We start from the raw sequence: 12,243 nt of genomic DNA on the forward strand, positions 1-12,243 counted from the left end.
AACAATATAAAGAAAATGAGCAATGCATTGTTAGGCAAGCTTTTAAAATGTTTATCTGGGGCTGGGGTATACTCAGAGATGGGGTGCTTATCTACTGTGTGTAAAGCCTCAGCTTCCATTCCTAGCTTCCAACAAACTAGTTACAACCAACATATACTCTCGGTATTTTATGTGTGCAGTATGTGTGTGTATGCATGTGTTCATTCATGTGGACATATAGTTGCACATGAACCTGTTGGACAAAGGTTGACACTGGGTATCTTTCTCATCACTCTCTACCTTAGTTTTGAGACACGGTCTCTCAATGAACCTGGAGCACACTGTATTGTCCAGATTAACCAGCCATCACACTCCAGGAATCCATCTGTCTCCACTGCTCCGGCGCTAGGATTACAGGAACATGCCACCACACCTAGCTTTTTAATTGGTGCTGGGAATCCAAACCTAGGTTGTCATGTTTTACATGGCAAGCACTTTGCTGACTAAGTCAGCTACCTAGCCCCCTACTGGTTTTATAATTAAAAAGCAAACCACCAATAAAGTTCTAAAGATTCAGGACTAAAAATCAAGGTTGTATATGCAGTAAGTTGAGAACCTGGTCTAGAATGCCTCTGAACACTGAAATGGCTTATTACCTACTTTTGCTTTGTTAGATCTTATCCCTATAGAGAAATACAAGCACATTCTATGTAAAGGATCTAAAGGACGTGGGGCTCTCTGGAAGCCCACTAGTCTCCCTTCTGCTAACATATTCACAGAAATGCCAATTCTAGGGTAGAGCCTAAGCCTCTGCCTTTTTTAAAAGATTTATTTATTTATTATGTATACAGTGTTCGGCTTGCATGAATGCCTGCAGGCCAGTAGAGGGCACCAGATCTCATTGCAGATGGTTGTGAGCCACCATATGGTTGCTGGGAATTGAACTCAGGACCTCTGGAAGAGTAAGCAGTGCTCTTAACCTCTGAGCCATCTCCCCAGCCCTAAGCCTTTGCCTTTTAACAAGAGCTTAGTGTCAGTTATTAAATTATTTGTATAACAGAAGAGAACTACTGACTTCGCATTAGTATAAATGTCAAAGGGGAACTGGATTTGCTCTCTGTGACCCATCAACCAGGATCAAAACCACTAGATAGGATTTACAAGGAAGTATCTTTGGATTAATACAAGCAACAGCTTCCTAAACTATCAGAACTGTCCAAAGACAGCTGCCCTGTGAGGTGTTTCCTATCAATGGAAGTGTAAAAGGGGGTGACTAGCAGAGCAATGGTGGATTCTGCTTGAGGCTTGGGGTTGCACCGTATGATCTCTCAAATTCCTAGTGATATGACTCTCTGGCTCTCTAAAAACATGGAGATAGTTGAGAAAGTAAAACCTCAAACCCAGAGTTCTGTGAATTTTAAAAAGTAACTGTGATATACAGTAATATAACAACTTTTTAAGATGGGCTGAGTTTTAGCCCACTAGTAGAATGCTTACCTGGCATGTGTGAAGCCTTGGGTTCAATCGTGACATACACACACACACACACACACACACACACACACACACACACACACACACCTGATCATAAAAGAAAACCCATATTCATGGCAGGAAATGTGAACATATATTTAGAAATAAAAATATACATTTAAATTTCTATATACCTCCTAGTCTAACAAAATATACTGCCTTTATTCTCCATTTAATAATTGTGGTTCTGGGCCTGTCATCCTAGCTACTCAGGAAGCTGAAGCTTGAAGATGGCAAATTCAAGGCCAGTACAGGCAACTTTATGAAAAAGTGTCTAGAAAATAAAAAGGAGAGGAAGGGCTATGGGTATAGCTCAGGCAGGAGTGGAGAGAGTACTTGTCCAGCATGTGTGAAGTCATGGGTTCAATCCTAGTACCACAAAAAAATTCACGCATGCTCCCATGCAATTGAGTTTTATTAAAACAATATTAATACTCGTTATAGATCTATCATAACCAAGCTAGTTTCATGCAGCTGAATATCTAAGTTAATTTTTAATTCCTTATAATATTCTCACTATCAGGAAATCACAAGCCCTATTACGTACTTTTAACATATACACAAAATACTAATATAATTAATGTTTTGGTACTTAGCAAGTGCTTGGTAAGTAAATATTAAACAAACAGATGAAGAATAATAGTGAGATGAACATAACACCAAAAGAAATTGCATTGCATTTCTAACCTATGTCTGGTTCTAGCTTATCTAAAAGACCCTGGTACTTCCCAGAAAGAAACAAAAATATAATTAAAAAAGCCATGGATGGCACTTAAAGCCAGAAATTAAAGACATTATAAAATATGACCCTTACGTTTCCACATCAAGGTGAAAGTGCTAGTTAACAATAAATCACTTTAGCCAACACTAACAATGCTGAAAATAACCAGAGGTTTTTTGCTTGTTCACTTGTTTTATTCTTTACCTGATTAAAATGGGCAGAGCATGGAGTTTTCTACTTATTTCCAGGTGAATTCTTCACATTTCCTGGCTTGAAAAAGAGAAATGAAAGTTTTAATGCACTTAAAAAGAAACAGTGAGTATTAAATATGTAAGGTCTTAAAAAAAAGAAGGGATTTTGAGAGCCTATCCCTTGTGAAGGGATGCTCTCTTGACCTGGACACATGGGGTAGGGCCTAGGCCTGGCCCAGGATGATGTGGTAGACTTTGGGGAGCCCCTTTTGAGGGCCTTACCCTACCTGGGGAGTAGAGGGAGGATAGCTAGGGGCAGGTGGGATGTTGAAGGGGAGGGGAGGGAGAGGGAGAAGGGACATCTGAAGCAAGCTTGTTCCTAATTTGAACTAATAAAATAAAAAAAAAGGAATAGTGAAATATGGCAAAGTGTCTTCAGTATTTGGCTGAATATAAACATGAAATATTATTTTCTTGGAAGGTGGTCAAGCCATTTTGTTGAAGGTCTGAGGTAGGGTGCCAAATAAAAGTTTGAGAGGTACCAAAGTCTCAACTGGGGCTGCAGTTAGAGATGCTAAAGGTGGTCATAATACAGGACAACCCATTTCTCAGTAAACTGAAGAGATTAGCCAGTTTCCTTCAAGTGCCCTGTTATGGATAGTAACTTGGGTACAAGGAATAGGAAAAAAGGCTACAGGAATACTTATTCTACAGACTCAGACAAACAGTTGATTCCATAAAAGCAAAATCAAATCAATAATGAAGATTTCTTATTTCTTAAAGGTTAGATTTATTACTGCATGCCACTATCACTGCTGTAGAGGGTTTGACAGATATAAGAAAGCTTCATGCATTATCCACAAGGACCAATTCACTAAAGAACACTCTCAGAGTTGAACCACAACCATTCTGCCTGACTACCCTTGGGGGGTTTACAATTAATTAGGTCATATCATCCATGAGAAGAAGTAAAGAAAAGTTTCTAGTGAGGAAAATTCATGTGCTAAAGTTGAAACTTTCCTTTCCTGTATGTTTTTAAGACTTAGATTCTGAAATTCTATTAATAAGACCTGGTTGGATATCATGAACTGGCAGTCTGAACAACTCTGGATTACAACTGGACAGGCCATAAGGCTATGCTTCTATAGACCAGACTTGGTACAGGTGGCCCTGGTGGCCCTCTCTCCTCAGCACTCAGGGGTGAAGAGAGGGTGAGAAAGCAAGACCATGTAACTGACTGTCATTGCACAGCATAGCTTCTTGCAACTTTAAAAAAAGCCTGCCGGAGTGGTTTAGAAAAGTTGTCTATGTATTGCTTTATGGCCATTATACCAGCATAATTAACACTGTCCTCTCTCTCATTCACAAGAATATCCTAGTTTGGATGATAATACGGTCACCCATCTACATACCACATCACTTTATAGGGGAGTTCTGAGGAACAAGAACATATGCATTGCTTGGTGATTCAACATAAAATACAGACGCTTTGCCTGATGGGATACTCCCCACCCCCATCCCACATGGAAATGCAGGTGAACACATAACCTCACCGCAGCCCCTTGGGCCTTTCTGCTGTTACTCAAGCTTGTCAAGCTGCTTCCCGAGACATGGATTTTGCAAAATGTACTCCTTGCCCTAGAATGATCAATCCCAATTTTTGCCTGGCAAAATAATTATTCACCCATTTCTCAAGATTTTCTTTGTACCTTGCCTTTCAACAACTTAGGTTATATTAGAACCTTTGACACTTTCACTATTCCCATCATCTCCCTGATTTGTAGTATTTCCTTCATGTTTGAGTCTTTCATTAACCTAGATCCCTATGAGCACAGACTAGCCCTGGAACCTACTATCACATAGCATTCAAATGTTTGTTGGATAAATAAATGGAAAAGTAGAGAAATTAGGGATCTAGTGAGGATCTTTTTTTAAAGTCTAGGACCAAGCATGGTGTTACAAACCTATAATCTAAGCAATTGGAAGGTAAAAGAAGGAAGACTGAGCTTATGGCCAGTCTGGTTTACATATAGAGTCTCAAAAAAGGGGGGAGGTTGGGTGGGTGATTCATTAAAAAATAAGAAATAAGTCAGGTGTGGCAGCGCACACCTTTAATCCCAGCACTCAGGAGGCAGAGGCAGATGGATCTCTGTGAGTTCAAGGCCAGCCTGTCTACAGAGAGAGTTCCAGGACAGACTCCAAAGCAATACAGAGGAACCCTGTCTCGAAAAACCAAATATTTAAAGAAAAAAATGACATAAAAGAAGGTTACGATAACTACTGTGTCTGCATAAAAGTAATATGGCTTCCCACCTAATTAAAATATATTTACATCTCAATTAACTAACTGCTTGCCAAGTATATCTAATGATCTTCTTAGATACTCTAACTCTATACCTGCCAGTCCCTCGACCTCAAAAAATAGGGTGTCAAATTTACAGGTTTTTCAAAAATCATTCAGATGAAGAAAACAAGCACATGAAGCATTCCATTCAGCTGATTGAGAAAACCAGACTGTTGCAAAAATATGGCCGTGTTTCGATGTGTATCACTTATAACAATACAAATCAGAACCATTGTCTCACTAAAAGATAGACCCACCCAAGACCACATTACAAATTATGAGCTCTCTTGCCACAGCACCATGATCTCAAAGGAAATAACATTCTCACTCCAAAGGTTTTAGTTGGGGGGGTGGGGGAGGAAGGAAGGGAGAAGGGAACTGGGATTGTCATGTAATTCAATCTTGTCTGTAATTCAAATTTTAAAATGTCAAAAAAAAGGAAAAAAGAAAGTAGTTTTCGATTTAAGAACAAGCCCAAATTCCACTGTTGTATTTTCAGAAAAAGTTTTCTTAAAAAATAATAATCTTCCTGACAGGCTTTGGTGGCACAGGCCTTTAATCCAAGCACTGGGGAGGCAGAGGCAGGGGGATCTCTGTGAGTTCGAGGCCAGCCTGGTCTCCAGAGCTAGTTCCAGGACAGATTCCAAAAACAATACAGAGAAACTCTGTCAGGAAAAAACAAAAATAATAACAACAATAATCTTCTTTATAATGTGATTTTAATGCATATTTGTTTTTGTTTTTCAATGTATTATTACCATGTCTATGAGCACAAATAACAACTGAAACAGTTTCTAAAAACATCAAAACACTGTTTCCTGATTACTGTGCACTATTCTATAAAGGAGGATTGTCAGTGTGGTGGTTAATCTTCATTGTCAATTTAACTGGATTTGGAATCACCTAAAAGACAGACAGGTGTGTCTGTAAGAGTTCCCAGAGAGGTTTAACTGTGGAGTCAAGTCCTCCCCAGAGCAGGTGGCAGCTTCCATGGTCATGGTCTCAGGTCCCAGACTAAACATAAGGAGAAAGAGAGTGGAGAAACCAACAGTGCCTGCTCTATGCTTCCTGTTCTGTTAAGATGTGAGGCAGTAAGAATCCCAGCTGAGAGCCATTCCCATCACTAGGCCTTTCCAGCCATGATGCACCACACTTTCAAACCAAGACCCCAAGTAAGCCCTCTGCCTCTTAAGGTGCCCTTATCATGTACTCCATCTCAGCAATAAATAACTAATACACCAGCCAAAAATCGGAAGCATTGCCATGCTCCTAAAATGTGTGAGTCCTAGAACTAGACAGGCGTTTGTGAGTTTGATTCCCAAAATCCACATTTAAAAAAAATCCAGGTATGGTGGCATGTGCTTGTAATCTCAGAAGTAGGGAGGTGACAACAGGAGGATCCCTTGGGCTCAGAGGCCAACCACCCTAGGCTACTTGGAAAATCCCAGGTCCATAAGAAACCAAGTCTCAAAACAAAACAAAAGAACCCAGGTGAAGAGCACTTGAGGATGACACTGTCCTCTGGACTCCACTTGTTAGTATTCAGGCATCTGTACGGGCCTGTCCTTGGTGTTCTGACAGGATACCCCTTCAGCTGCAGACACTAAGAGCACCACCTGTCCACATTCACTACAGTCCCTTTTAAAGGGGCTCTGCACACCTCCCATCCTCCCTCCCTCCCTCCCTCCCCCCTCTCTCTCTCTCTCTCTCTCTCTCTCTCTCTCTCTCTCTCTCTCTCTCTCTCTCTCTCTGCCTCTTTCCTCTCTCCCACTGCTCCTGTCCCCAAAGGTCAATCTTCCCCCCTCCCCTTTACCCTTTGTACAATCCCTTCCGCCTAATTAAAAAAAAATCCCTCTGCTTGAACTCTGTCACATGGCATCTTTCCTCTTGACCGGCTTTTCTTAAATTACACCACCACTCCCACATGTGAATGCACAGCACAGCACAGCACAGCACAGCACAGCACGCATGCACAATTTTCATCAATTGCTTAACTCCTCCAAAATGCAATTTCCTTACTTGCAAAATGGAAGTAATAAAAAGGTGCCTGACAGGCTCCTGAGTAAAGAGCACCCTGAGCTAGGCTGTGTTAATGTGACCTACTGTACAGGATAAATCACTTCTTTTGTTTTTTTGTTTGTTTGGTTGGTTGGTTGGTTTTTCGAGACAGGGTTTCTCTGTGGCTTTGGAGGCTGTCCTGGAACTAGCTCTTGTAGACCAGGCTGGTCTCAAACTCACAGAGATCCACCTGCCTCTGCCTCCCGAGTGCTGGGATTAAAGGCATGTGTCACCAACGCCCGGCTAGGTCACTTCTTTTGAATAAAGCAGCTAATAAATGGAACCAACCTAAATGTAGATGAACAGACAAAGAAAATGTGGTATGTATTCCTTAGGAGATAGACTATAAATAATGAAATTTTTGAAATATTTGCAAAAAAAAGTATTTGCAGAAAAAATGGATACAACTGAAGATTATTATGTTAAGCAAAATAAGCCGGACTTAGCAAGACAAATACTGTATGTTTTCCTTCATATGTGGCTCCTAGATTTTAATTTGTATATGGATATATACATGTGGTGCTGGTACGGGTGTAGGTATATGTATAGTCATGAAACAAGAAAGGGAACTATGTGAGGTAAAGAAGGGGTCTTTAGGGAAGGGGGGACTAAAATATATCTGATATTAAATACAGGGTTTACAGTATAAAGAAAGAAGGCTAAGAGGGGGCCAGGGGGACAAGAGGTGTGAGGAAGGAGGACCAACAAGAACAAAGTATGTATGAAAAGGCCAGAAGAGAATCCATTAGTTTACAAGCAAATGTAAGAAAACAATGCAAAAGTATACAATAAATAGGTGAGGACAGCTGACCTGTTAAAAGTCCCACAAAAATTCCAGTTCTCTGCAACGTGATAGGCAGAATGATGGCTTCATAGTTGAGTGTCTGAGAACCTGTTACTGTGACACTGTCAGATGAAGCATACATCAGAATGACTTGACTATGTGAATGGACCCAGGTGAATTTGAAGAGTTAAGAGGAACCAAGAAGGAGTCAAAGCAAGGGGATCAGAGAGAGGAGACTTGAAAAAGACCTGTGCTGCTGGTTTTGAGAAGGAAGGAAGGAAGGGACTGCCAAGGAAAGTCCCCAGAAACTGGGTCAGCCTCAGTTGCCAGGCAGCAAAACAGACCCTAGGTTTACAGCAGCAAGGAACTACATTCTGTCAAGAACCTAAGTGAACAGGAATTCTGTTCTAGGGCCTCTGGAGAGGAATGCAGACCTGCTGACACCTTAACTCAGTACTGGATTTCTGACCTGCTGTGCAAAGATAATATATCTGCATTTTGTGTTCGGCTTGAGTGTATTTATTGTTTCAGAGACAACAGGAGCTGTAACTTCAAAATCTGTTACCAGCAGTGAGTTAGCCTATAGGCAGCCAGCATGGCAAAACAGTACCTGTCTGTTTAGAGCGTAGGTCATTTACTGTTCCTACCTTAAAAATTAAAAAGAAAGTAAGGACAATGTGGTAAATTTTCCAGAAAGCTAAAGTTGTTCTGAAAGAATGTCATTTCTCTTATGTAAGACTATTAGAAATAAAGGAACTAGTAATGGTTTTTCTTTCTTTTTTTAAATAAAGTTGAAGAGCATACCTTCAGATCTTATTCATCTTGTTTGAAACTGTCTACCCGTCAACTTAACACCTTCCCACTTCTCCCTCCTCCAGCCCCTAGCTACTACCATCAGTCAATCTTTGTTTCTATGAGCTTAGTAACTCCATATACCTCATATAAGTGGAATCACATGGTATAGGCCCTTCTGTGACTGGCTTATTTCAAAGGCAATTTTTTAAATATGTAACATAATTCTTTATTGACTCTGGGAATTTCACATCATGTACCCAAATTCCACTCACCTCCCAGCCCCTCCATATTCACCCCTCACCCCTGCATCATTCCCCCCAAAAGAAACCACACACAAAAAAATTAAAAACAAAACAAAACAAAAAAACCCACCTTGCTCTTCTGTCTTCCTGCCTCTCCCCCACCTCTTCATTTATCCTAGTGGCATTGGGTGCTGCAGTGTGTCACACAGTATACCTCTTGTCCAATCAGCCCCACCCACACAATGTTCATTGCAATGAGTGGTTGGTCTTGATCAAGGCCTCTGGCCTCTCTGACACACCATCATCACAGGACCATGACAGAAACTCCTCTTGGATATTCAAAGGCAAATCTTCGATGATCACATAAGTTACTCTCAATTAAACTTGTGTTTAAAGAGCTAAGAAATCCAGAATGCAGGAAGAGAATGCACAGTGTTTACTTAGGATGGTGGCTGCTGTTTCTCTTGCATTTTCCTGCTGAGCCAGCAAAGGCTGGACTAAAACTATTAAAAGCTCAGCTTGAGAAGTTCTATTCAGTTTTCATGCTGAGAAAAGTTTGTATTTCTGTGTTTTCCTGACCTTTAAATAATTATTTTTGGCTTTAATACTCATTTGAAAGTAACTTTTTGCAGATTTTAAAAACCTGGTGAAAAGCAAAAATCTGATATTTACTGGGAGATGGTTGGTTTAGCTAATTATAAGAGAACTCAAGCTCTGTGGAGCTGCCTATGGTAGTCACCCATGTAAACCTCCCAAAAAGTAGGAGGCTGAAACACAAAGACAGCCACATAATCAAAGGATCAAATAGGAGGTCATTCAAGCAGCCTCTGTGTTAGCTTGCCCTTTTGCAGGCATTAAAAAGCACTGTATGTGTCGAAGCAGCAAAACCCATGTTAGAAGAAATGGGTCAATTGTGCCAGATTCTTTCAACAAAAATAACAGAAAAGTAAGAAGGCACAAAAGGACTTGTAAATTAAGAATCTTAAAAAGAAAAAAAGGTAACTAGATGTAATAAAAAAAACTTGGAGAGGAGGTGCATGCCTTAATCTTAGCACTAGAAGGCAAAGGCAGGCAGATCTTTTGAGTCCAAAATCAGTATGGTTTACATAGTGAGTTCTAGGCCTGCCAGGATTACATAGCAGAGAGAGAGAGAGAGAGAGAGAGAGAGAGAGAGAGAGAGAGAGAGAGAGAGAGAGAGAGAGAGAGAGAGAGAGAGAGACTGAGACTGGTGGCTCATGCTTACAATCCCAGAACTGATGAGGCAGAGATAGGTAGACCACCAAACATTGGGACCCACCTGAGTTACACAGTAAGATCCTGTCTCATAAAGAAAATGAGAAAGCTATCGACATAAAAACCAGAACAGCAGATGTTTTTGACAAGGTGGAAAGGGCTGGGCCTCAGATCACCTACACAGAGGATTACGTGGAAAGCTGGCTGATTCTATTTATTTTTCATCTTAGGTCATGGTTAAAAGGCATTTATTTGCCTTTTAGTAATTCACAGCTATAAAAAGGGTTTTAGAATGTTACAAAAGGTTAAAACCAGTTCAATAGGAAAAACTAGAGAAATCTTGAGTGTGGGATATATATTAGATATTACTATCAACAGTGAAAGAGCTTTCCTGGGTATGATGTTACCATTGCTGTTCATATAAATGAAGCTCCAGGTTCTTTGGAAATACATACTGAATTATACATGATGTATGGAAAGTGTAGTGAATAGCTATAACTTTCAAATGGTTCCATAAAAGAATGCACATGTGCATATGTGAACAAAATGCATGTATTAAAAATGGTAAGACAGTTGGGCAGTAGTGGTGCACACCTTTAATCCCAGCACTGGGGAGGCAGAGGCAGGTGGATTTCTGTGAGTTCAAGACCAGCCTGATCTACAGAGTTCCAGGATAGCCTCCAAATCTATACAGAGAAACCCTGTCTCGAAAAACAAAAACAAATAAAAATAGTAGGACAACACAGCAGGTGTTAATCAGCACATCTAAGTCAACAGTGCTAATTTTACAAATGTCCAGTAGTTTTAAAACTTTTCCAGCTGGGTATGGTGGCTCATGCCTAAATTTACGCCCAGCATTTGGGAGAGACAGACAGATGGATCTGTATAGCCAGAGTTACATAGAGAGACCCTGTCTCAAAAACAACAACAATCATTTTCCAAAATAAAATTCCCTGTCTCTCAGAGTTAAATGTGGTGGTGTACGTCTTTAATCCCAGCACTCAGGAAGTAGAGGCAGGCAAATCTCTTGAATTCAAGGACAGCCTGGTCTACAAAGCAAGTCCAAAACCAAAAACAAAAAAGCAAACAAAAAACTATTCATAGTTCTGTGTACTACAACAGTATGCTGAAAACTACCAAATTAGCCATCAATGGCCATATTTTCCACACAAAAATAGTCTATATAAGTTAAAATAAATAAGCTACTGCCTTATATTGCTTATAATCATAATATTAAGGGAAAAACAATATAAATAATAAGACTCAATTGAGATAGTTTATATGTCTACATGTGGTATATTTATAAGCCAAGATAAAGGAAAATTATGCAAGCTGAATTGGGTGTGAGGGCCCACACTTATAATCCTAGCACTCAAAAGACTAAGGGAAGAGGTTCAGGAGTTCAAAGTCATCCTCAGCTATAAAGTGAATTCAAGGCCAGTCAGGACAACATGAGACCATGGCTAAAACAAACAAACAAAAAAGAACATGGAAGATCAACCATAATGTTTTATAATACACAGATACATGGTTAAACAAAAAATAAAACTTTAAAGAAAAACAAGGAAATAAAAAAACACATTTCAGTTAATTGCTCCCTTTGGGAGATAGGAGGGGCCTTGGTAACTTCCTAGTTCTAAAGTAGGTAGATGGTTCACACATGTATTGCTATATTGTTGGACCAGAAACTGCACTTATGTCATATATCCTTTTTTTTTTTTTTTGGTTTTTCAAGACAAGGTTTCTGTGTAGCTTTGGAGCCTATCCTGGCACTCACGCTGGAGACCAGGCTGGCCTCGAACTCACAGAGATCTGCCTACCTCTGCCTCCCGAGTGCTGGGATTAAAGGCGTGGGCCACCAATGCCCGGCCATATATTCTTTTATAGAGAAAAGAAACACAGACTATGTTGCAATGGCAGTATTTCTGGATATAGCTAACTTTACATTTTAGATAGTTGATTTTAGCTGAAGCAAATAACTTTTCTTTAAGTAAGCAATGACAAAATGAAATATGCCTTTATCCTAATAATTACTAGAAGACAAATGCCAATGTTTAGAATCAATTCCAAAAAGGGAGATGGGATATAACAGAGCAGCAAAATGCCACAGATTTCTTTTAGGTACTTGAGAGTACTATAGTTCCATGGAAAAGAATACAGCTAAGAACTGAGCCACTGATGGACAGGGCAGCACACACCTATAATCAAAGCTACTGAGGAGACTAAGGCAGTGTTTGAGGTTCCAGACTCTCCTACATGGGAAGACAGTCTCAAACAAACAAAAATCCTGGTTATCCTTCACACCATTTTAATTTGTGTGTGTGTGTGTGTACGTGCAAATACACATGTGCACAGTATACCTG

At 40.0% G+C, this 12,243-nt stretch overlaps 1 protein-coding gene across 2 annotated transcripts in view; it reads right to left on the reverse strand.

The window, feature by feature from the left end:
- The window catches only part of Apoo (apolipoprotein O), a 59,121-nt gene that overhangs the window by 1,720 nt on the left and 45,158 nt on the right, over positions 1-12,243 (reverse strand). For both annotated transcript variants that reach the window (XM_027431881.2, XM_027431880.1), the window contains exon 8: positions 2,438-2,503. In XM_027431881.2, coding sequence (XP_027287682.1) covers positions 2,468-2,503 — 36 coding nt within the window. In that variant the 3' untranslated portion in view covers positions 2,438-2,467. The remainder of the gene's footprint in view (positions 1-2,437; positions 2,504-12,243) is intronic.

This window comes from Cricetulus griseus, chromosome X, assembly GCF_003668045.3.
Source record: "Cricetulus griseus strain 17A/GY chromosome X, alternate assembly CriGri-PICRH-1.0, whole genome shotgun sequence".
NCBI lineage: Eukaryota > Metazoa > Chordata > Mammalia > Rodentia > Cricetidae > Cricetulus > Cricetulus griseus.